The sequence below is a fragment of the Mastomys coucha genome, unplaced genomic scaffold (genome assembly GCF_008632895.1).
Source record: "Mastomys coucha isolate ucsf_1 unplaced genomic scaffold, UCSF_Mcou_1 pScaffold12, whole genome shotgun sequence".
NCBI classification, from domain to species: Eukaryota; Metazoa; Chordata; class Mammalia; order Rodentia; family Muridae; genus Mastomys; species Mastomys coucha.
In genome coordinates, this window is record NW_022196894.1 from 31,752,999 (window position 1) to 31,779,130 (window position 26,132).

At 45.4% G+C, this 26,132-nt stretch overlaps 1 protein-coding gene across 23 annotated transcripts in view; it reads right to left on the reverse strand.

Moving 5' to 3' along the window:
- Kalrn (kalirin RhoGEF kinase) overlaps positions 1-26,132 on the reverse strand; it is a 604,914-nt gene that overhangs the window by 76,584 nt on the left and 502,198 nt on the right. For 14 of the 23 annotated variants that reach the window (XM_031363740.1, XM_031363737.1, XM_031363736.1 and 11 more), the window contains 3 exons: positions 8,040-8,323; positions 6,466-6,570; positions 2,681-2,773 (listed from right to left, as the gene is read on the reverse strand). In XM_031363740.1, the coding sequence (XP_031219600.1) occupies positions 2,681-2,773; positions 6,466-6,570; positions 8,040-8,323 (482 nt within the window). The remainder of the gene's footprint in view (positions 1-2,680; positions 2,774-6,465; positions 6,571-8,039; positions 8,324-26,132) is intronic. The other 9 variants (XM_031363731.1, XM_031363744.1, XM_031363754.1 and 6 more) reach the window with 3 other exon arrangements.

Below are 26,132 nucleotides of genomic sequence, written 5' to 3' on the forward strand. Positions count from 1 at the left end.
TTATAATAGCCAGAAGCTGGAAAGAACCCAGATGTCCCTCAACAGAGGAATGGGTACAGAAATTGTGGCACATCTACACAATGGAGTACTACGCAGCTATTAAAAACCTAGAACTCTTTAAAGAGCTCTTCGCCTCTTTTCTTTGAAGCCAAAAGCTAATGGTGAATAAATAGGAATACATCTTAGAGGTCAAAAAACAACTTAGTGTTTTCAAACATGGTTGAAATATCCTTCATTTGCTGTTGCTCCATGGTGACACCACAGTGGGATGGGAAAGAAAAAAGGAAAAAAAAGAAAAAGAATTAAAATTTGGTGGGAAAATCCTAAGAAACCAAACCACCTGTATTAGTCAGGGTTCTCTAGAGTCACAGAACTTATGGTAGTCTCTATGTAGTAAAGGAATTTATTGATGACTTACAGTCTGTAGTCCAACTCTCAACAATCAACTCCCAACAATGGTTGGCAGCAGCTGTGAATGGAAGTCCGAGGATCCAGCAGTTGCTCCAGTCCCACAGGGCAAGCAGATGAAGCAGAGAGAGCCTTCCTTCTTCCAATGTCTTTATATAAGTCTCCAGCAAAAGGTGTGGCCCAGGTTAAAGGTGTGTGTCACCACACCTTTAACCCCAGGTGACCCTGCTTGAACTCGTAGATCTTCCAGTCTTAATCTTCTAGGATTCATAGCCACTATGCCACCACACCTTTAATCCCAGATGATCTTGAACTCATAGATCTTTCTATCTTAATCCTCTGGGATTCATAGCCACTATACCTCAAGATCTCCATGCCAAGATTCAGGTTGGAAACTTGTATCTCTCAGCATCCAGATTAGGGCCAGGTGAGCCTTCTAATTCTGGATTGTAGTTCATTTCAGATATAGTCAAGTTGACAACCAGGAATAGCCACTACACCACCGCTCCCTCATTCTTTTCTTAATATATGTTTGTTTTCTTACATTATGCTAAGATACCCCCAAGATTACGGCTCTGTGTAGATCTTCAAGAAGTAATTATTGGTGGGAAAAGTTCCTCTTTTGGTCATGTTCCTCTTATCGTAAACGCACCACAGAAAGGGCAGCTATTCAGCAGCTATTTATTGAGAGTCTGTGATCAGGCCTGTGAATAGTAACCTCAATTCATACTTCCTTTTCTCTGGGACATTTGCCTTTGTGGGGCACCCCAGTAGTTTTGCTCATGGTCTAACACTAGATCCAGTGACCATATAAACCAGGGACCAACAGTGTGAAGGTTAGCAATGGTAAAAGTCAGGGTAAAGGTCACCCCCAAATAGAGGCAGATATGGATCTTTGGAAACAAGTGTTTATGAAGAGCCTATTAAGTGTAAAAGACTACTACTATATATTAATGGAAGAAAAGAAATAATACTGCCTGAAATAACTAGTAAACAGGGAGAGAAGTGGAAACACTCGGTCATTTTAACAACAGAGTTGTCTCTGACAGCATGGAGCTTCGGGAACTGCGGTGGGATTTCAGAGGAAATGTGGCTAGGACTGGCAAGGGAAGCCTTTGTGAGATGAGATTGAGTGGGACCCTGAAGGTCTACTGTGCATTAGATAAGCAAAAAGAAGAGGGAGACCATTCCAGAGAAAACAACAAAAGCTTGAGAGAGGAAAGACAAACCTGTGACATTGGAAAACCAAAGTGGCGACTGGAAATAAAAAGCAAAACAAAACAACAAACAAACAAAAAAACAAAAAAGTCCACAGGGAAATGGCATGCAAGGGGTCAGCCTCCCAGAGCTTGCCTTCTTACCAGAACCAACATCTACAGCCACCATTTGCTTTGTACTCGCGACCATTAGGCCTCTCGCCTGAGAGAGGATGCCCCATGATCCTCCAATCCCTGGGCCAAGTGGAGGAGGGTTAGTTTTGGAAGAACAGTGACTCAACCAAGTAACAGAAAAGCCAAACAGGGGGCATGGGCGATGGAGGAAGACAGGAGCACGCTTCCAACCGCTGTCTTACTGCTTGCACATAAAAAGATGAGGGCAGAGAGACAGCTGCATCCAGGAAAGCTATCTGGGGAGGAGCATTAGCACACCACTGAAATCCTGATCTAGCTCAGGCTAATTGCCCTTCCTTGTGGAATTATGATTGGCCCATAAGATTGCCACAGGCTAGACCAGTTGTTGGTGGCTCATGTTTGCCTTCCCCCAATGACAGAGACACATCCGGCTCTAATTTTCCATGGCACAGTTATTTACATGTTTCTATTCCCCTATGATCAGTTTCTAATTTCTAATTTTGGGAGTCTCTAAATAAAACGTCCTGGCTCTTTAAAACACCCAGACTACACTCTGTCTCAGCAGCGCAGGACAGTGGCTTCAGGGCTAGCCTGAAACACATCCATCAGCAGCTGAGTGCCACGTGTCTAGGGACCAGTTGGACTCAGTTTCAGTGAGTCTATTTGCTTTGGAAACTTTTCACCTTTTGTCCACCTCAGCACTAAAGGCCCTGCTGATTTCCTATGCCAATTTCCACATAAAGCTGAAAGGGCCCCCAGGGCGGTTTATTTGCTTATTTTTTTTTTAGAAAACACCATTATATGCAATTGGAATACATGAAACTAGGATGTGGGTGACCGACTTGAGGCCCTACTGGAGGTCCTGCGAGCCACATGGAGGTGAGAGATAACTCGGAGCTGCCTCCAGCATGCCCACTTACCAGCTTACTTTTGACCAACTTTTCTATTGCACTGACAAGGTCTGCAGCAGTAGGCACGTCAGTGGGAGCCTGCCGGGCTGCTAGCAAAGAGGACTGCAAGACATGGACAGCAAAGGAAAAGCAGATTAGCAAAAGGCGAGGAACGCAGTGAGGAAGCAAACCACGCGCTCCAAAGCTCTAGTTAGGAAAGCACAGCTTAGTGTTCAGAGGACAGAGACAACAGAGGGAGATGGGGGTGGTTAGTCGGGTAGAGGTAGGCCTGCATGTCCCTTGTGAGGGATTCTGGTCAGTGACAAAGTATAAATGGGCCTGGTTTTCCTTAGAGGCTGACGGGAGGAGTCATTGGATCCCTCAGGAAACCCACAGGCAAGGGCTATGCCTACTGATAGCAGAACAGGGGGAACTGCTCTGAGGGAGATCAGGGTTTCAGCCTTTTGCGGTAGCCCGCTGCTGCTTCATGGTCTGGAAGGTAGGAGCAATTCCAGGCTTAAATGTGGGTGAAGGAGATAAAGTCCTGCCTCCATCCAGTCTTAGCTCTGGATTGGCACTGTGTGTCAAGCAAGCCTGATACCTCTCCCCATATCTTCTCCCTCCCTTCCCTCCTCATTTCCACCTCCCACCATACACATACACACCCCCAGCACTGGTAAGGATCCCCAAAGAGTTGTGTGTCACATGCTGGAACTCCCAGAAACCCTGCTCATAGCAAAGGGAGACTCAACTACAGGTCTCTCTGTGAACTTCCCCTGGACCAGTGGCAAGGCTTTGTGGAGTGGCTGTGTGTAGAGTGGCTGGGTATTTCTCCCCCACACTGAAGGAGCCTTTGTTTATTAGTCTGCTTGCTTTTCCTTTTCCGTCCTCCTGTAGTAAAGCTAGGGGAGAGATGGTTAGCTCTGTATTCATGTGTGTGCTTCTAGTCCGGTGCATCAGGGGAGGGAGGAGAGGAGAGAGGGCAGAGGGCAGAGGGCAGAGGGCAGAGGGCAGAGGGCACAGAGCAGACAGCAGTGGTGTTCCCGGGCTGAGACATGAGGAGAATTACTTATGAGCATAGAAAGAGCAATGTCCTGGGCTTGGCCAGCTTCAGTTTTTCCCTTTAGGTTAGAGAAGAGTTTCAGAAAGAACTTTAAGTCTTTGCTTTTAAGATTGGGGGATATCAAATAAATGCAATTAGAAAAGATAATTTCAGCCAGGCAGTGGTGGCGCACGCCTTTAATCCCAGCACTTGGGAGGCAGAGGCAGGCAGATTTCTGAGTTCGAGGCCAGCCTGGTCTACAGAGTGAGTTCCAGGACAGCCAGGGCTATACAGAGAAACCCCGTCTTGAAAAGCCAAGACAGAGAGAGAGAGAGAGAGAGAGAGTGAGAGAGAGAGAGAGAGAGAGAGAGAGAGAATGTAGGAAAAATGTATCAGTTTGAAAAACCTACTTACAATCCTGATTGGGTAATCTTGCTTCTGGAAACTCACTCAAGAGTCACATGTTTGAAGAACAGAAGCTGGATCTACACAGTGATCTTCAGGGGTATTACTCAGAGGTACAAAGACCAGAAACACCTTAAGGCTGTCCCACAAAGGTCTGCTCATGGCAATTATGAAGCATACAGGTCAGCAAAATATCCTCCAGTTACTGAAGTTAAGGTTGAACAGGTGACTCTAATAAGATTCTACAAAGTCGGAATAGATAAAGCATTGACCCCAATACACAGTGGAAGTGGGAAACAACCACACTCATGAACAAAGGAAAAACGACACAGGGACAAGAGTCTTTGTTGAACTTCAAATGATTGAACTTTCAGTTAAAGTTCCTTCAGGGCTGGTGGGGCACACCTGGAGTTTTAACATTCAGTAGGCAGAGGCAAAAGGATTGCAGCAAGTTCAGGGCCAGCTTGGTCTATGAAACGAGTTCCAGGTCAGCCAGGGCTTGTAAGTCTCTGTCTCCTCAAATCAAAATTGTTTCAATGAATTCAATTCTACCTGAATGCTAGGAGTGCTAGGTAGGACTTATTCTAATTCCAAATACTTCAACAAAAAACAAGTGGACAGAAATCGAACAAGCCAGCGTGGGGAGAGTTCATGTGTCTAAAATGGGATTACTACCATGCACTCAGTACAACCAAGAAAAGGACCACATAGATGCCTGGGGTAAGTCTGTATTCTCAGTTAAAAATTATCCAGGAACAGCCTGACATCCATTCACCGCCAAGAAACTGCATAAGGGGACCAGGAGAGGGTTCATGGCCTATTTTATGCGGACAATGGAACCTGGGAACTCTATCATCCTCGCCCCGGCCCCTGCCCCTATCTGTCTGTCTGTCTCTCTGTCTGTCTGTCTCCCTCCCCTCCCTCTCTCTCTCTCTCTCTTTCACACACACACACACACACACACACACACACACACACACTCACACACACTGTTTATAGGGCATTTTACAAGTGCAGACATCTCCACCTCTGAGAATCCCTTTGGGTACAATGTCATACTTCTCTTGTTTTCTTTCTCAATGGCTCAGCATCAACTTGGCCTAGAAACTAGGGTCCAAACTAGACCCAAACTAGTGTCTCTCTGTAGAAAGGGGCACAACTGTGTGCTTCTTAGGGTGAGAACAATGGGAGGCGGCTGCATCTTAATCCTCTAGCTCTTCCTCTAGCCTACATAGGGGAAGACCTTGGATATTTATTATAGGTTAACCAAATGCAAAGCAGACAGAATTAAAATCAGACATGCTGGAACATCCATAAACAGAGCCTATGAAGCCTGATGCCTATACATGCTCGGCCTGCTAACTCAAAGGAGGTTTCCCCAGTATAGGGCACAGGGAAGAACGTAGTGAGAGCCAGAGACAACCAGGTGAGTCACCACTACCACCATAAAAAACTCAGGAAAACAATGGCAAGTGCAACTGAAAGCTGCAACTTCTGACTCAGTGACCAGAGTCAAGCCACTATGTAAGACAAGAAAAACCCAAGAAGCCCAGGCATGGCTGTAAGGGAAACCAGGAGACACCACCACAACAGCTCCAGTCCGGCATGGGGGCACATGCCTTTAATGCCTGCGTTAGGGAGGCAGAGGCAAATGGATCTCTGCAAAACTGGGGCCAGCCTGGTCTATATAATGAGTTTCTGGCTGGACAAGGCTACATAGTATCAAAAGAAACAAAGCAGCCCCACGTTGCGGGTCAGTGCCTGGGAGTCAAGACCTCCACAGTCAAGGCACCACTCAGGAACAAGTAGAAAGAGCTGACCACTGGGGCATTAGTGGCAGGGGGGACATGGACCTTTCCAAGCAGTGAGCAGAACATTTCACAAAACAAAAAGGCTGTGGCAATTTGATATGCTTTGCTTTTCCATGATTGACAACAACCTTTCTACCATGAGCATCTCTACCCCACGTGCTGAGATGGCAGAGTTTTATCTGCACTGGCTCAGGGAGAAGTGACTGTGGTTAGACTTTTAGAGACGAATGCAGAAGACCACTAAAACACAGGTTGTGCGTCAAGCATTACGCAACGATTGCCATTCCTTTCAGGATTTCTGCCTACAAATACGGACCCATGAAAATACTGACCCACGGGACTCTTGGTGCACTCCCAGGCAGATTCCTACTTTAACTGATCTTTGCATGTCCCTACATGGCCCAGAACAAGGCCAAGCCTCCATGATTGTGGGGGAGGACACCTGTTCACTGACATCCCTGTCACTGAGGGCTCAAGAAGGGAAAGCACCGATGGGGAGGGCAGCGCTGATTCCTGCCTCACGTACTCAGGAAGAGAAATCTCAGCAGAGCTCCTACCATCTCATCCTGGGTGGGGTCGTTGTCAAAGATCTTCATGGGCGGAGGGAGAGGGGTATGTGACTCTTCATCTGGCTCGTCTTCACCCCAACCCTTCTTGCTCTTCTAGAACAAAAGAACACCATTAGGTACTGCCACACCAATAGAAGGTTCTGTGCCCCAGTGTAGGGGAATGCCAGGGCCAATAAGTGGGAGAGGGTAGGGTGGCAGGCATGGGGAGGGGGGAGGCAACAGGGGTTTGTTTTTGTTGTTTTTGTTTGTTTCTTTGTTTGTTTTTTGGAGGGGAAATTGGGAAAGGAGAAATTTACATGTAAATAAAGAAAATATCTAATAAAAAAAAAGATGCCAATAAGTCAAGACTTGACATTTAGAAAAACTTCTTAAGGGCAAATACTCAGGAAGGGAGAAGGTTGGAAGTTTGTTTTGTTTTGTTTTGTTTTGTTTTTATAAAACTAATTTTCCCCTCCCTTTCCAACCCCCACTCCTTCCCCCCCCCCCCAGGGTCCAGGCTGGCCTTGAACTCATGATTTCTATGTCTGCCTCTTAGGTGCTAGAATTACAGAAAAGTGTATGTCACCACACCACGCCTAACTTCAAATTTTCCGGAAGGGCTATTAAACTACCATCCAAATCTCACCAGGGCTTTATGCCATTTTTAACTTGAGAAATGACAGATGGAACAAAATTATAAGACAGAGGCTGGTTCTGCATCTGAAAGACTTTCCCAGCTTCACCAGTGACTGGAGTTGGTGAGTTCTGCAGATGACATGGCAGGCATTTCATTCCCCAAGCCAAAACGCACCCCCTATATTTTTATTATAGAATCTCAGCTTTACAAGAACCCAGTGTTCTGTGACCAACATGAGGTCAGAGGTCTCATGGCATTGTCACCAGCTGCCTCCAAAGTTCCTCAGTGAGCTGAAGGCTTATCCACTGTGGCCTTCACGTTGTCTTCATAGCTTCCCTTGGTAGTTCCTTTCTTTCTTTCTTTCTTTCTTTCTTTCTTTCTTTCTTTCTTTCTTTTTCTTTCTTTCTTTCTTCCTTCCTTCCCTCCCCCACTCTCTCTTTCTTCCTTTCTTTCTTTCTTTGAGGTAAAGTCCCAGGGTGCAGCCCCAGCTTGCCTAGAACTCAGTATGCAGAACAAGCTGGCTTCAAATTCAGAGATCGGCTGCCTCTGCCTCCCGAGTGCTGGGACTAAAGGAGGCCACTACCACTGCTTGCCATTCAGAGCACGCTTTACAGGTGACACTGCTCAAAACACTTAGCTGCAGCTCAGCTTCTGGTTTTCAGAGTGACACAGTCTCTGGCCTTGAATTCTTACTTTGTGTCTAGCCAGTTTTGATGTCGTCCTCCATAGAGGCAGGAGATAGACTGGCCAGAGATTCCTATCTCTGGATCTGGCAAACTTTTGTTCCTGTCTACTTGATAGTCACAGTGCTTATCAGCCTGTGAACGGGGCACAAATCAAGGTAGTCAAGACTCAAGAACTGATATCATACTACAGATGGTAGACCCGCTTATCACATGACTGGGAGGGAAGCATATTGGGGGGTCTCCTGTGGCCTGCTAAGTACCTCATCAGCGCTGTCTCCCTGAGGGGTCGTCTCATCCCCAGGCTTGGGTGATCCCAGGTCGAAGCTCTTCCGCCCATCCCGGACTTTCTTCTGCTTTTTGATATTTCCGTCTGCTTTTCCGCTGTTGAGGCGGCGCACAGGGCTGGTCAGCCACTTTTTGAGAGTGTTGGTGGAGCGCTTGGGACCAGGGGAACTGTGGATGGAGTTCAGGGAGGGCTGAGACTGCAGGTTGGCCACGGACTCGGACTTGCCTCCATTCTCACTGGAGGAATGAGAGTATGAATCTAAGGAGGAAGAACAGACAGAGACATGATGTCAGACCCTGTTAAAGCCAGCTTTTGAACTGCTGAGTAAGACAGCTTCACCCTCAGGGAGCTACATCATAAGGCAAAAGACACGTCAAGGCCAGCTGTGGACCCAGGCAAGAGACAGCAGGACACAGTTGACACTCATTTAAATGTTCACATGTGAGATGCCATACCAGGTTTTATAGAAACAGAAACTCACAGGAGACAAAGGCTCCTGCTTCCATAGAGGTTATATTCTTATGGAAAATATAATAGACCATAACAACAAAATAGGTAAAGTATCATAGATAATGAAAAGAGCCATATTAAAAAATAAGGTTGGGCTGGGCAGTGGTGGCACATGCCTTTAATCCCAGCACTCAGGAGGCAGAGGCAGGCAGATCTCTGAGAATTGGAGGCTAACCTGGTCTACAGAGTGAGTTTCAGGATAGCCAGGGCTATAGAGAGAAACCCTGTCTTGAGGGCGGAGTGGCAGGCATGGGGAGGGGGGAGGCAACAGGGGTTTGTTTTTGTTTGTTTTTTTGTTTTTTGGAGGGGAAACTGGGAATGGAGAAATTCGCATGTAAATAAAGAAAATATCTAAAATAAAAAAAAAAAGAAAAAAACTAATGATGATGATGATGGTGACGGTGATGGTGATCGTGATGGGTGATGATGGAAATGATGAGAATAGAGGGTGCAAATTAACAGTAGCTGAGGCAAAACATCATGACGTGATTTACCTAATGGCGGTAAGGGCAAAGGCCAATGCAGGCAACCAGAAGATGAACAAGTACAGATGTTCCAAGGTAGAATGTGGGGTATGCTGGGTTGCTTCAGTGCAGTGAGCAAGGGGGTCAGTGAAAGCAAAAGGGACTGGACGACTTGGACTAGGTGGCCAATGGGATGACACCTTTGTATTTACCTACAGGGAAAATTCTCAGAAGATGGATACCATCTACCATACATACTAAAATGTCACTCTTACTTCTGATTGAGGACAGTGGAAACAGACTGCCTCGGAGGCCACCATATTCCTTTCAGCTGAGGGATGCTGGTGGTCATCAGAAGGGATCAGACTCTGGATGTGTTTTGACAGTAGGACAAAGGATAAAGTTTCAGAGGCAGGCAGAGTATGGGAAGAATGACTTTGATAGTAGACTAAGGGAGGCCAGTTGTAGGCATCTTTGAGATGCTCTTAGATAGATACTAGCAGACAGGCTGAGGAGCCGCTAGACTTCAAGCCTGGAGCTCGGGGGAGAAAGTGTTGGTCAGCTGGTGGTGACTCAGGGTTACAGTGAAGAGATGTTGCTGGAAGCCATGGATGAAAACACCAAGGGGCATGGATGTGGGGGACAGAGAAGTCTGGAGACTCAGCAAGAGGCAGGAGGAAGAGAAAGCGAAGAAAATGTCAGAGAGGCAGGGGGAGATGAGAGCGGGAGCTGCCCAGGAGGCTGCATGGAGGAAGGAGATGTCAGCTGTGTCAGATGCTCCTTGATAGGCCAAGAGGTCAGACCAAAGAAACCTTAAACTTAGTTACACAGACGTCACCAGTGACTTCGCAAAAAAGCAGCTGTGGTGTGATGGAGGGGGCACGATCATTACACAGGACTGAGAGAGGAAGAGACAGGGCGCAGAGGAATTCTGTTTTGTTTTAAAGGGCCGATGATTGGAGATCAAGAGAGCTTGCTTTGTTCTTTCAAATAGGAGAAATCAGGATATTGTCTGTAAGTTGCTATGGCATTTGTTGACTATCTCAATGCTTTAATGAGCTTGCAACAGTCTAAGCATTTCCCTTGGACCATCTTGTTTCATTCTCTGACAATGAGGTGGAGGGGTTGTCTTATTATCTTCATTTTACAGAAGAGGAAACTGCCCATTTAGAAACATCAATCAGTTTGCCCAAGGACATACAGCTCCTAGGGACAGGGTGAGATCTGTTGGCCATTCAGCCAGACCTGAGCAATAAACCATCTACTGGCCCTTCACACCTGTCCATGCCCAGTACTTGAGTTCCCACTGACTACAGGCAAAGCAAACCTGAGGAAGCCACACTGTTGGAGTGGGGCAGCTAGAGAGAGCACAGCACAGGAGAGTGTGGAAGACAATCCTTACTGAACTCCTTCAGTTCCTGACATCTGAATACTTGCTAATCTTTGAGGAGACCAGCACTACATGCCCAGAGTTTAGCCTCAAGAATACCTGACTAATCCAAAGACGAGATTTTAAAGCCCACTTCAGCTGTTCTTCTAGCTCCAGCTGCTCAGTGATGGCTTTTCTGGTTCTACTCATGCTGAGAAAATTAGGGTCCCCAGACTTCTAGAAGTTGCACAGCAACAGAAGCATATCGGCACCCAAGTCAAATGCCCAGCAAGACTCACTAACCAGTAACAACGTCACAGAGAGTGTAGTAGAGAGTAAGTTCTAAAAATATAAGATCCAGGCTCCAGTTTCGCTGACCTCTTGTCTAGCTACACACACACCCCCACATGCACACCAGCAGAGAGAAGTCGGGAGGGAGAGAAAAGAATGGAACATCAAGACAGAGCATAGGAGATAAAGATTTTCTCACGAAGCCGTGTGTGATTAATTGCCAGCAGGCTGGTATGGACTGACTCTCCTGATAAGTGAGCTGAGTTCAGAGGAGGGTCATAACTGGGTAGGAGAGACTGGCTTGGAAAAGTTTTAAGAGAAGAGATGTTGGGGGGAAGGGCTGCTCCCAAAGAGTAGGATGACAAAACCAAAAGCAGAGTCAGGGCAATGGAAGGTAAGTTATCCTGTTCAAGGCAGGTCCTTTCCAGGGAGTAAGGTCCGTGGGGATTGAACTAGGCGGAAGGGAACATTTGGGAAGATAGTAGATAGTAGACTGGACTGTGAACTTTGAGATTCTGGTGGGAAATGACATGACAGAAAAAGGGTAGGTTTTTTTTTTGTTTGCTTGTTTTTTGTTTTGTCTTTTTTGTTGTTTTTCAAATTAATCTGGCAGCTCTATACAACTATATACAACTAACTAACTATCTTGGGAAGAAGGGATTGGAATCCAGATCCAGAGAGTCCGGTGAGGGCTGTGTCCAGGCTAGAGACTATGATACTGTTAGCGCTTGGAAGACAAATTAAAGGTGACGGTGTCACGAATGATCTTTACCACGGTCCTGAGATAGCTGACCTCCACCCCTTCTGCAGTTTGCAAACTGGTATTTAAACTGAATAAATGGCTGGGTATGTAAATGGTATTCTAGTGGCTTTTCATACCTACTCGGAGACTGAGTCACATGGTTCTGTGTGATTCTGCCTTAGGCTTGGACAACAGATCTCACCTAGCCTAGGAAACCCTCAGAGCAGAAGAGATAACCCTGAAATGAAATTAACAAATGGAGTTGCCAAGGGAGAACTGGCTCCGGAATCTCACAGGGGCTGATAACCCTGAGCTCCATGCTGGGGCTTGCTGGGCCTTGACCCTGCCGGGGCACTTCTCAAGGGGCTGTTAGGGCCTTGTGGGCAACGACAGAATATCTGTGTTTAGAACTCTCAAACACAGAGCTCCTAAAATTCCCCCGGTATGAAGGAGAACCTACAGGGCTGCTCTGCTCAGGGAACATCTGGGGATTCATTGGCATCTCTTTAAGGACAAAGGTGTAATCTTATCTCAGAAAATTCCTCTCTGGCTGTGGTCTGCTGTGTTGACATTATTTCTCAAGCATTTGGTATGGGTGATAAGCATCTGCAGTAGCCCCAGGAACAGGGCCTCCCTGCAGATACGCAGCAGGCTCTCCTCCTTCACGAGGCCCTAGGGATGCAATTGACTCCAAGTTTTCAAAACCTAGATTTATAGCATATGCTGTGTCAGCAAAGCAACAGTCTCAACTGCATTAACTGTGCCTCAGTGACCAAGCAAAGCAGATGATGTTCCAGGGTAAACCCACAGCCTGGCTTTCATTTCCAGATGCACGTTAGGAATGGCCGTTCCTCTTCCCTGGCTGTTATTTACATCTGCTTTTTATGCTTTCTGTATAAAGTGATGGCAAATATACAAGAGTAGAGAGTGAAATCTCTAAAATATTCTCAATGTTGTTTCGAGTTTGTTTTAGGCAAACAAGTGGAATCATTTAACAGAGAGCTAAGCACCACCAAGTCAGAAGCGATATGTGACTCATCATCTAGCCGGTGCCCTATCACAAGACAGCCATTTTCACTTTTGCGGGGAGGGGAGAAGTGGGATGGGGGACAAAGGGTCTTGTCATGTAGCCTTGTCTGGCTCAGAACTTGTTTTGTAGACCAGGCTGGCCTCAAACTCATAGATATCTACCAGCCTCTGCTTTCTGAGCACTGGCATTAAAGGCATGCGCCAGCCTGGCCTAAATCACTTAAAATGCCTAGTTGTAAAAGAAAGTGGAATTACTTGGACAAGAAACAGCTGCCTAGTTAGCTGTGTCTTCGGGGTTATTATGCCCACACCATGTCTGTAAAATGGCCACATTAGTGAAATGTGTTCCCAGTAAGAGGGACAGTTCCGTGGCTAATTCACACCAATTACAACAATAACCCTGTCTCTCTCCCAGTCGTCGTAATTGAGGTAGGTTACACGAATTATGGTTCCCGTGTTGGGAAATAGAAAAATGAGAGGGTTGCAGTGAACCAAGGTCAGTGGCAGAATCAAAAACCCAAATCCAGGCCAGGCTTTGCAGCACACACCTTTAGCCTTATCTCTCTATACATGTTCAGCTCACGGATTCCTTAGCCTCTGTGATGAGGGGACTATGCAGCTGCTTGTCTATTCAACATTTTAATATAATCGTACCCAGCCATTATATAATTGACAAAGTTTCCAGGTTGAAAACCATCTTCAAATTTACTCAATAAATATGCGGGTCAAGCAACAGAGCCACAGTCATAAACTAGCAACAAACCTAGGACTGGAACCTGGCATCCCCTCGACCACTCAGGGCCACTCATGCCGTTGGGTCAACGCATGCTCTTTCCTCTGACGTTAGGAACTGCCCTGAGGACTGGTTTTAAGTGTGTGGGAGCTGTGGACACCTCAAGTGGATGAGACTCCCTTATCTGCAACTTGTTTACAAGATTAAAAATAACAGTGAATTTCCTGAGGCAAATTTTTACTATGAAATTGTTTTATATCTTTGTATTTCCCAAGACAGGGTTTCTCTGTGTAGCCCTGGCTGTCCTAGAATTCACTGTATAGATCAGGCTGACCTTAAACTCAGTGAGATCCACCTGCCTCTGCCTCTCTAGTACTGGGATTAAAGGTGTGTGCCGCCACTACCCAGGAAAAATATTTTTAAATAAAGAAAAATACAGGGGAAAAATGACAGCTAATTACTTATCAAAATATACAAATTTTGTCATATTTGCTTCATCTGTTTTTTTTTTTTAAAATGAAAGGTTTCAGATATAGCTGAAAGTGGCTACTTATTTTTACAATCTCACACCTTCCTCCCATCCTAGAGTAAAAGGCAGCCTGATGTTGGTATGCCCTGTTCACATCCATGCCATTTACTTTACATGCAAATATGGTCCTATTTGTTTTTTATATAATCATATTATAGGTATCATTTTGCAACTTGCAAATTCTGCATGGCTCAGTCCATGGAAGTTTTAACACATGGGCCATTCCCTAGCAATGACAAGTACCTCCTCTGGGTCTCCCTCCAAATGGGAGTTTCTGACGGACCCAGCGTCCCCCTGGGGCCAGGGCTCTGTCACTCCAGGTGTTCTAGTCACTGTGCAGCCTGGGTCCAGCAGCTCAGGAGTGAGTGCTGTCTGCTGTCCTGAAGATAAAATCTGGGAAAAGCCAGGACAGCTTGCTCACTGCAGGCATCCTAACAACTCCCTGTCTACACAAACGCCATCTTTTCCTTCATTAGCAAGCAACACAGAAGATACTGAGAAGAACATGGGCAGAATATGGGAGGGGTGTGTTACATCTAATATAGCTCATTTTGAAACTCAGCCTCCCGTTGATGATGTTTCTACTTAACACTTTTAACTTTTATGTTGTATCTGAAGAAAAGTTCTGCCTTCATTGGCCTGCTGTGAAGGCTCCAGGCTTCTGAAGGGGCTATCCTGTGCTAAGCATGCTCAAGTGTCTCAGGGCTGGATTCATAGCACTGTCATCTCTGATTTTCCAAGCACAAAACACTGATGTAGCCTCGTTTCAGTTCCCTTCAATGGCAGGTAAAGGACTACACCTCTTCGACAGAAAGAGAAGAAAGTCCTACTAGCTGTGGGTTTACTGTCCCCGAGGACCCAAACAGAGGATTGGAAGAGCTAGCCTGCAACCCAGGGGACAGGGGAGCAGAGAGAACAAAGTCTGCTTCTCTCTATTCCCAAGACGCTTCTCACACCAGACGCATATATAGTTGTTTCTTACACACCAAGCCAGCAATCAGTTAGGTGCCAGCTCTGGCACGGTCAGCCTGGAGAGCATTAGATTCCACAGGTTGATGGCTCAGTCTCCAGTTCTGTCACCTCAGATGCCAGTCACAAGCCCCCAGTTGTTATTCCTAAGCTTTACTAACTGCACACAAACTTAGGTTCCCAAAGGTGCTCTCCCCACGCCCCCCCCCTTTTAATTGTTTTTTTGAGACAGGATTTCTCTGTGTAGCCCTGGCTGTCCTGGAACTCACTCTGAAGACCAGGCTGGCCTCAAACTCAGAACTCAGAGACCCAGTGCCTCTGCCTGTCCAATGCTGAGATTAATGGCATGCACTTCCTGGCCCACAGCCTCCCTTTTAGGGCCTACAGTCTCCTTTTCCAGCTTGACTAATGTACTTTGGTGTCTCTCAAAACTCAGGGGAACAATGCTTACTGGTTTATTATAAAAGATCTATCAAACAGCACAGATGACGAGATTCTAGGGCACTAACGATGGCACCTCTATGCCCTCTTTAGATGTACTACTATCTCTCAGGCACCTGCTTGAATTGGGGTTCTCAAAGGTTCTCAACTCTGATCTCTTTTGGAGATTTTAGGGGAGCTTTATTACATAGACATAGTCAACTAAATTGCTGGCCAATCTAACTTTCACCCCCTCTACTCTCCCTAAAAGTTGTAGGGTAAAGCTGAAAATCTGTAATCCTGGTGGGTGAACTCTACCCACCGGGAAGGAGGGAGGGGCTGCCAGCCCTCAGCCTATCATTAGCATGCTAAGAATCACTATTTGGGAGATTCCAATGATTTTAGGAGTTGTATACTGAGAAACAGAATAATGTCAAATATGTATAAGAGTCTGTGTATGTGTAAAGTGACTCCCAAAGGATTTTTCTATGTTGCCTTGTGTCAAGATGGAAAACTCATTCTCAATCCATTCTTCCACAGTCCAGCAATTGTATTCTTTCAAACTAAATGTTTCCAGATAAAGTATCAGGTCACTGTTAAAACACATGAGATCTAGTTGTTGGTGTTTTTTAGATAGGGTCTTAATGGGCAGTTTTGGCTGGCCTGGAATTCACTATGTAGAATAAAGCTGGCTTCTGCCTCACAAGTGCTTGGAGTGAAAGGTGTGCACCACCACACATGGCTGGCTGCTTGATCTTAATCTGTATATAGCTGATCTAGATCAGAGGTTCTCAACCTGGAGGTCATGACCCCTGTGGGGGGTGAATAACCCTTTCACAGGATCACCTAACACCATAACAAAAACACAGATATTAACTTTATGATTCACAACAGTAGCAAAATTAGTTATAAAGTAGCAACGAAAATAATTTTATGGTGGGGGGGTCACCACAACATGAGGAACTATATTAAATGGTTGCAGCATTAGGAAGGTTGGGAACTACTGGTTTACATGGTCATTAGGTCTGTAAGCGTTTCTCTGGTATTTATCATAATAACATTGTATGGGAAACATTTGACTCCAATCACTAAAATGAAAATCCCAAAGATTCCTAACATGGCGACATATTCACAGAAAGGTCCTTTCACCTCCGATGCTTTTGCCTAAATTTGGCTCCAGTAATAGAGAAATAGTTGTAAATCTATCCTATTGCTTTCTACGCCCTGAGGTGTAAGGCCAGTACATCAATACATTTGGCCGCAAAAACTATGTACACAGGTATCCCCGCTTTCTCTGCCTTTCTAGAAGGAACTTATTTACATTTTTCTTTCCTTAGTATTTCTCATACTGGAATGTACATCTGGAGAAGGCTGTATGATGGACAGAATAATGAGGATTCTCTGGATGATACATTCATATGTAGGTTAACATGCATGTGTAGCACAGTATGAGTGTGTCCCATGAGGCCTAGGATAATGAGCCTGTCGGGTCTTTCAGGGGGAACGTTAGTTGCATATTCAAGTGAGGTGCTGAGACTGTGTACCACCGGTGTCCAGGGTGGCTGGCTTCCCAGCAAACCATCTGGTTGGCATCATGGTGCCTAGGCTGCTCCGTGCTGGAGAATGAAGGAAACTCCTATAGAGCCAGCAGTTGGAACTGAAGCTGAGGGAGAAAGAGGCAAACCCTGGCTTTGCAATGATGGGGCTGCCATCTCAGTTACTCCCGCTGCATTTTAGCCTGACCTTGGCAAGCTCAGTGTGGTACAGGATAGTCTTTCTCCCTCTTTGTAGTCATTCTCAAGTCTCAAACACACAATGGAAGGCCCTGCTCCTGCTGGTTGCACCAAAGTTCTTGTGCTAGCTTCAAGACTCTCTTCTTGCTGGGTGGTGATGGTGCATACTTTTAATCCCAGCACTCTGGAGGCAGAGGCAGGTAGATCTCTGAATTTGAGGCCAGCCTGGTCTACAGAGTGGGTTCCAGGACAGGCAGGGCTACACAGAAAAAAACCTCAAAAAACCAAGACACACACACACACACACACACACACACACACACACACACACAAAACAAGCAAGCAAGCAAAAAACCCTTCTCCAGTGAGTGAGTCGTCTACCAGCCAGCGGCTCTTTACAGATGCAGCATCTTTATAAATGCTGTATATCTGAATTTCTCTACAGTTAACAACACTGGTGTCTGAGTTTTCTCAGTGAAGTATAAATTCCTGGGTCACTGTGAACCTTGAACCTTTGGCCCTGGGCTCTGTCTTAGTTCACTCCACTTAGTGATCCCTTCCTTTGCTCCCTTCTTTTGCTCTGGCCTGTAGAACGCAGATGCGAGCCACAGGACTGATTCATATGCAGTGGCACCCACACAGGACAAGAATCCTTCTACCTCCCGGCCCTTGGTAATGCCAGCTCTTCACAGGACAGTCCTTGCCAACAGTCTTCACTGAATGGAAGAGTCAATACCTCTGGCTCTACCTTCAAGGGAGTCTCCTGAATCCAGTCCTAACTCAGTCCAGATTCCCCTCAGCTGTTGCCGTGTCTGTCCACCACTTTAACCTTCACCCCGGGCTTCAGCTCCTTCCAAGATGCCACCAGAAACAGAAGAGAAGGTTCCTAATTGCTTGTCTTCAGGGTCTCCTTGGCCTCAGTTCCTTGTACCATTTCTGAGTCAGAAATGGAAAGTCCGCAAAGGGTACTGAATCCCATCCTTCTCCAGAGAAGTATGTCCCCAAACTTTAGGCTCCATGCTATATTCATTTCACAATATCAACACCTTTTCACTGCAACAGCAGCTAGTTGCCTTTGTAAATTAATGCCTGGAACGCCCTCTGCCTCTCCTGATCAGCGGCCAATTTAGAACCTCTGGCCCATCTTATCAGGCTAGAAGCTGGTGAAATCAGGCCTGCAGCTCTCCAAAGGAAACTATTCTAGACATCACTTCAACCAGTGTGCTTGACTCCTGGATCTGGCCACACACTCTGGAGAGGGAACACACACTCTTTGCAGACTACCTCAAAGTCTTACGAACTGTTCAAGGGAGCCAATACATGAACTCGGTATGGCTTCACCAATTCTAACCTAAGAGAAGATGTATCGGATGAGCATAAAGTAAAAATACAGAGCTTTTCTTGTTTAAAAAAAAAAAGTTTCTCTATGTTAGTGATTCTCAACCTGGGTGTGGCAAGCCTTTTTAGGTCACATATCATATATCCTGCATATCAGACATTCACATTATGGTTCATAACAGTAGAAAAAATATAGTTATGAAGTAGGAATGAAACAACTTTATGGTTGGGGATCACTACAGCGTGTGGAACTGTATCAAAGGGTCACAGCATCAGGAAGGGTGAGAACTGAGGCTCTGTGTGAGATCGTCTGGCATTCTCTAGAATGAGTGCTATGGACGTCTTTGATAGCAAAGATGGCTGGGGGATACGGAAGACAATCTTAGGAAGAAGGGCTGGAGGTGTCCATGTCGCACCTATAATCCCAGCTCTCGGGAGGCTGTGGCAGGGTTATCAATCCCAGGCTAGCCTGGGGTAAACAGAAAGAATTTTACTTAAAACAAACAAACAAACAAACAAACAAACAAAAAACTGGCTGGGCAGTGGTGGCACACGCCTTTAATCCCAGCACTTGGGAGGCAGAGACAGGCAGATTTCTGAGTTCCAGGCCAGCCTGGTCTACAGAGTAAGTTCCAGGACAGCCAGAGCTATACAGAGAAACCCTGTCTCAAAAAACCAAAAAAACAAAACAAACAAACAAACAAACAAAACAAAAAAAAAACTGAACAACAACGACAAACTAAATAAATAAATAAATATGATGCAGCCCAGCAAGCTGTGGTGGGGCAGTCACCTAGGACTCAATGATCTCTTTTCTGGGGCTAATACCAAAGGGAATGAGATCATAATCTTATAAACACATCTGTATCCCAAAGTTCCTGTTAATATTGCTCATCGTAATCAAGACAGGAAAACTATGTTTTCTGACAAATACATAAAGCACACATACATTACGTATATATTTACATAATATAACATTATTCAGTCTTTAGGCAGAGTCCTAACACTAACTCATGACTGCCTTTGCACTTGTAAGCACTGAAAGTCTCTCTCTTTTTAATTAATTGATTTATTTATTTTATGTATGTGAGTATACATTGTAGCTGAACAGATAGTTGTGAGTCCCTTCATCTGGTTGTTGGGAACTGACTTTAGGACTTCTGCTTGCTCTGGTAGAGCCCACTTGTTCAGTCCCTGCTCACTATGGCCCAAAGATTTATTTATTATTATAAATAACTGAATGTCTCTCTTGATTGGTGAAGGTTCTTCTTCTTCCTCCTCCTCCTCCTCTTCTTTAAAATATTTATTTATTTTACATAGCGAATATACTGTAGCTGTCTTCAGACACACCAGAAGGTGGCATCAGATTCCTTTACAGATGGTTGTGAGCCACCATGTGGTTGCTGGGAATTGAACTCAGGACCTCTGGAAGAGCAGTCAGTGCTCTTAACTGCTGAGCCATCTTTCCAGCTGCCATTATTCAGTTTTTAAAAAGGAGATTTTTCTTATTTGTCACAACACGGATGAATGTGAAGGACATTATATTAAATGAAACAAGCCAGATACAGAAAACGATTATATGATATTACTTAAATGTTAAATCTTTAAAAAGGTGTGTGTTGGGGGGGGACTCAAATATATTAGAGAAAGAGAATAAAACAGTGGCTGCCTGATGCAAGAAGTGAGACTGAGGTAAGGAAAGAGATGTAGGTCAGGGGATATGAACAGATAAATGGTCGAACAAGTATAGAGGTCTAATGGGCTACGTGAGGATTAGCATTAATAAAATTGCTGCTGAATTGAGGTTGTCCTTGCCATAAAAGAAGGGGTAACTCTGAGATAATGCTTTACCATAGTAACCATTTACATAGTAACAATTTACGTGTTTCACAAATCATGTCCTACATCTTGAAAATATACAAAAACTATTTTGAAACAAAATAATGGCTTGTATTTTCCGGTTATTGATAGGACAATAAGAATTAGTAGATAAACAGGAGATAAGATGGCCTGAAACCTGTAGTCACCTCTAAAGAGCATAAGGAGGGCCATTCCATTATGACACAGGGTACCAGCCGCACTCCAAGGCGGGGTGGGCCCTCTCAGGGTTCCTCTCTCTGTGTACTGCCTTTCCAAGCTACACATCTGACAGGTGAGCTTATCTCCCTGGCAAAATAGAGTTGCCCCTGAGCCCAGGGTGCATCCAAAGCCTTCACACAAACCAGAAAATCAGCTCAACAAGCTCTCCAAAGCATTGTTTGTCCTACTGACTCACATAGCAACGCCATCCCTTCTTTATGTGCACGCAGTCAAGTTTAATACTGTTACATCACATGCTACAAATGACTGCATTCCACAGCTTGTCACGGCTAACTCAGTCTTCTCCTATCTCGGGCTCTTCACAAAGACTTTTGCACTAGCATCTTCCTTCTACTCTCTCTGTCACTGCCTTCCTTCAGATCATTCAGTCTACTTGGGTCAACTCCACGACAGCCATTTCTCTGCGTTCACTGCTAAATCTGCCACCATGGCAACCATACCACCTTGTTCAGCCACTCTTCCAAACCTGGTCACTGAGACTCACTTGGTCCAGCTAGAGGGCATTTTCGGCCCCTTGAGCACCACTGGGTGAGAATAGCAAGATTCTCAAACTATGGTCTTTAGGCAAGTTGTATCCATACCACCTAGGGACAGAGCCGAGATCTTGCTCAGGTCTCAGGTCCTGCTCCAGAGCTGGTCGGTCAGAATCTATGGGGGATGCTTGCCGTGGGATTTGAGATGTCTCAAATTTGAAAATCACCATTCCACATGAAGCTTCCACTCCGGTCTAATTGCTCAGGCCGATGTACCAGCTATGTCACATTTCTCCTGGCTCACCTTACCCTTTAGCTGTCTTCTGAAGCTGAGCCAGGATTCTTGAACAATTAAACCCAGCCGTTGTCCTTTTCCTCTGATAGCATGTCCATGTCATTCCTTGGGCACTGATAAATGCTAGTTTACACATTTCACCTTGCTGAGGAAAGCCCTTCAGGACAGAGGGATAGCCCATCTTTGTACCCCGGGCACAAATTCTTTAGTCATTACATGGCCAGTGATGAATAGTGAATGGCAAAAGCAGATAAATCATTGGAGTGTGGGTATTTTTGGGCCCAAAGAGCTTTAAGAAAAAGGCATTGTCAGTGAGGCTCCCGATTCTTGGACTTAGCAGTGTAGCTATCAACATAGACTTCTGTTTCCTGTGTTCCTTAAGATGTCCAAGGTATTATCCTTTTAAAGACAACCTAAGTCACTTCTTTACCGTGGGGCTTCTCAAAACCTTGAATACCCTGGTGTAAGTGCTGACTGCAGAGGGAATGTAGTATTTAGCATGTTACTTTTTTTTTTTTTTTTTTTTTTTTTTTTTTGGCTTTTCCGAGACAGGGTTTCTCTGTGTAGTTCTGGCTGTTCTGGAACTCACTCTGTAGACCAGGCTGGCCTCGAACTCAGAAATCCGCCTGCCTCTACCTCCCAAGTGCTGGGATTATAGGTGTGCACCACCACTGCCTGGCCATATTACTATTAATATGCCCTTGGATTTTCAGTGTGACGGGCATGGGATCTTGGCTATGATGCCATTCAAGTTTAGGATACAGATGTGACTCAGACTCCTGAAGATAGTGTCCTGACATCAGAGTTGCTGGTCAAACTCAGAACCTGTAGGTGCAAACACCCAAGTAGGAGCTAAGTTACAGTCCAGTTATTTTAAGCTGATGTGCTACCACACGAGAGTCTACCCAGAAGCCAGTGGGAAGCTGGCCTGGGTTCAGGTGATAATGTAACCTTTGTAGTAACCTTGCTCAAAGTAACTTCCAAAGGCTTCTCTCTGCAGGGACGGGATGGGGGGGGGGAGCTATGAAGGGTGGCTGGAAAGCTTAAGACTGTCATTAAGTGCTGCTTAGCTGAAATGTCAAAGTGGAAACTCTCCTTGGAAACGGAGGGACAAGAAAGAGGAAAGTGCCCACTTGGAGGAGAATGTAGCTGTTGAAGGTTAACAACTGCCTGTTTTTAGTGGTGTGTGTGTGTGTGTGGGTGTGTGTGTGGGTGTGTCGGTGTGTCCAAGTAGAGAAAGGAAATGTAAAGGTTCAGACTCTCCTGGTTTCACCTAATAAGAGATTCTGCATCCTTTTTGCCAGGTAGGCATCCTCTAGGACTCCTTCCCTCCCTGGCCTTGGAGAAAAGCTCCTTTCTCCTGCATTTCTCAGCACAGGGTTCCTTATGCACAAGTACACAGCCCCCCCATCCCCCTCCCCCGTGCCTGCCCCTGCCTCTTTACACCTAGGAGTAAAGCACACGTGGCTATGGAAGTCCACTGGCTGCCAGCAGAGCAGGATTCACACGTGTGATCTCACTAACAGTGGTTCTTCAGAGTCTTTTACTTTGACAGAATTTCAGACTTGGAGAATAGTTGCAAGGCCAATACAAAGAATCTATATATACCCGTCCCCGACTCACAGATTTGTTTCCTTTTATTTCCAAATATTTTGACTTTTTTTCCTGAATGCAAAGCTGTTGTCTTACACAGTTAAAGTACAGTGAACAGACTCTAGAGTGTTCTCTGTTCAGATGTCACCAACTGTTCTAATGTCCTTTTCAGACAGACGAGGCTTATCGTGATCTGTGTAACTCTTATGAGGATAAGATAACTAAACTACTGAACGCCTCTTACTCTGGGTTTGGTAGATGTTTCCTCAGGCTTGGATTTAGGGTGCACGCTGTGTAGAGGCAGCCTCACTCATACACTGCATCAGAGGCACGCAGTATGGATTTGACTCTTCTAGAGATGTGAGCCTGGATCCTCTGGCTCAAGGGGTTTCTGTCACCGACGCTGTTCTTAAGTGGTATACTCCTGAAGCCTGCCTTGCCTAACCTAGGGCATCTACATGACAAATTAGCTCTAGGTAATGTTTGAGCAAAATTACTATGTAACATACTCAACTCCATTCATAAGACAGTTCCCTGGTCACAAGTAGGAGAAGAATTTATTCCTTCACTGAAGACAAGAGTGGAAATATATAATGAAAGCTGTAATTACAGTAAAAGCTAGAACTAGATTTTTAAAAATACCTTTTAATGAGCTTACATAATGATATTTTTATACACGTGTATCATGTGTTGCTCACACCTGCCCTTGCTCTCCCTTCCAACTCTACACCCATATTTTGCTAAAATTTTGCAAGTTTTGCTGTAAGATGCTACTCATATTCAAGTCTTCGCCCTCTGGGGAAGTTTCTGAAAGCTAGTCTATAAGTTTACAACCAAACCACAATCCTCTTCTGCAGATCTTTAGACTGTCATTGAAAACTGGGTTAGCTGGGTTGTGGTGGTGCACCTTCAGTCCTGGTGCTGGGAGGCAGCAAGCAGATCTCTCTGTGTCTGAGGCCAGCCTGGTCTATAGAGAGAGTTCTAATGTTGGAATTTTGGTGGAGAGACATGGAGTTCTGGCTAGATCAGTTAGCTACTCCTGTTACTAATAGACATGGGAAGATCCTCATGATAAGGAACAGTGGTTACTCTTTCTTGAGTCTAGGGTAGAACAGACTCACTGAAAAGGCCACAGGCTGAGCAATGGAAGGAGCATTCAAAGATACCAGCAGGCAGTGGCTCATTCCATTCCTCCAGGTTGAATTTAAATGTTAAAGGCAGGAAGAATGGCAAGGACACATGAGAGAACAAACCGGCAAAGGCCTCAGAGGCTCCAGGCTTGAGTGCAGACAAGAGGGAACCGTTAGCTAACCGTCCTAGCAAACAGTCAGCCTTGGTGGAAGGAAAGCGGAGCTTAGATGGGGAAGACACAGGCAGCCCCTGGGAAGGCCACTTGCCAGTTATACTTAGGACTAGACGGTGCCCTATGAGGCATCTACTGTCCTTAGGGCAGGTGAGACAAGGTGACACCTTGTTCTGTAGCCAAGAGCCAGTTCCCAAGATTTGTGAGCATTTCCTAATCAGGAAAAACATCCAAGGTACCCAATGAGCTGCAAAGAATTAGGGTACTTATTTACTTAGGGCAAAGGTCAGAACTCAGGCATCTTTACAGATCAATAGGAGAGGCACGAAGGAGAAACTGGACGCTGGGCAGTAAGGGCTGAGGTATAATGGAGGGTGGAGGACACTCTTATTCACGCGTATTTTCAAAAAAAAAAAAAAAAATCCCTAAGCTAGAGTGTCTTGAGCCACAGTGTGCAGCTGTGTTGATTCTGCCCAGCAGTGACCTGGGGAGTATGGCCTTACCAGTGACCCTGCAGAAGCCATACACAGCTAGACCACTGCCATAAGAGCATCCATTTCCCAGAAGCTAAGGGTCCACACTGCCTAGACTCTGCCCACTGTGATGGCTCTTCTATTAAATGGACGCTGGCTCTCATAATAAGTTCCCTTTATGTGTGTGAAGCTGTTGCGTTGTTATCAGCTCATTTAACAACTGAGTGTTTTCTGCATGCTATCCTGATGTGAGCGCTAGTGGTGCAGTAGACAAAACCCCTGGTGACATTCAGGGGTCCAGATGGAGTTAGATAATAAAGTAAGTGGCTCAGAAAACCTTCCAATCTGGGATGGTATCCAGGGAATTTAAATGGGTAGGAGAAGGCCTGGATGGTTCTTTCAGAATGAGAAGCTGGTGATGGTCTCTCTGAGAAGTGATCTTTAGCCAAAAGACAGGAAAGAGCCAAGAGAGGGTGATGTTTCCTGCTAAGGGGGAAGTTTAAGTCCCTTGAAGGAAGTCCTTGCGACTGGCACATAGTTACTCATGAAGGGACATGAAATGAAGCTGGACAGAGAGGCAGAGACTGGACCTAGACCTTTGTGAGCCACACTGGGGTGCTAGAAATTCATCTTAAGTGCACCAAGACGCCAACAGGAGGGTTTGGAAGGGTCAGTATTGGCACAGGCAATAAGAGATAATTTAATTTAACTAATTAATTAATTTATTTATTTTTGTTTTTTTCGAGACAGGGTTTCTCTGTGTAGCCCTGGCTGTCCTGGAACTCACTCTGTAGACCAGGCTAAGATGATTTATTTTAATTGATGATCTTGTATTCTTTTATGGTCAGTTAAATTTCTCTTGAACTGGAATCACTTTTCCACTAAGAATCACCTTTTCTTCTGGCAAAGGCTAAAAAAGATCTTGCTCACAGTTCCCAAGAGGAGGAGCAGGTTGTATGTGGCCATGGGGAAAAGGTTGTACAGGCAGAGAAGGAAGCAGAGGGCTAAGTCTATTAGGGACAAGGCCAGAAAAGCAGGTTTTGAATTGACTCGTTTGAATAGCTTCATTGGGCACTAGGGTGTAAGAGGCTGTCCTAATGTATCTGGTACCTGGCACTGGGGTGACTCAGGGAGGTAGACAGTAGTCTAGGGAAGTAATATCTTACTAAATATGGATAATTAAGAATGATTAAGACATATGCAAATCAGGTATCTGGACAAAACACTCCATATTGAACTCATACATATACGGCCTTCTCATCCCTCTTAGGCAGCTTGTGTGCCTGCCACCTGTGTGCCTGCCACCTGGTCTCTTTCTTCCTGCCATGATTGGTAGCATTGGGTAGTATTACCAATGAGCTATGCTTCCATCTCTGATCTTGCTTATTCCCCTGTTTAGAGAGCTCTCTGCCAGACCTACACAGCTCAGTCCACCATCCTTTGGGTAGTTACTAAAACACATTCTTCTTAGGACACCTCCTTTGCCACTCCACCCTCTAGGCCACAGTTCCCTGTCACTCACCCTACACTACTGAGTGCTGTCTAGCCAGCCGTATTAACTGTATCTCATTATTTCTCAAATATTTGTTCTTCCTTTTTGATAGCGAGTGCCTTGTTGATCCAGCAGAGGGCTGCTCTCAGAGCTAGCTAATTCCTCAAGACGGTCAGTGACTCTTATCAGCAAAGTCACCTATCTAGGTCCA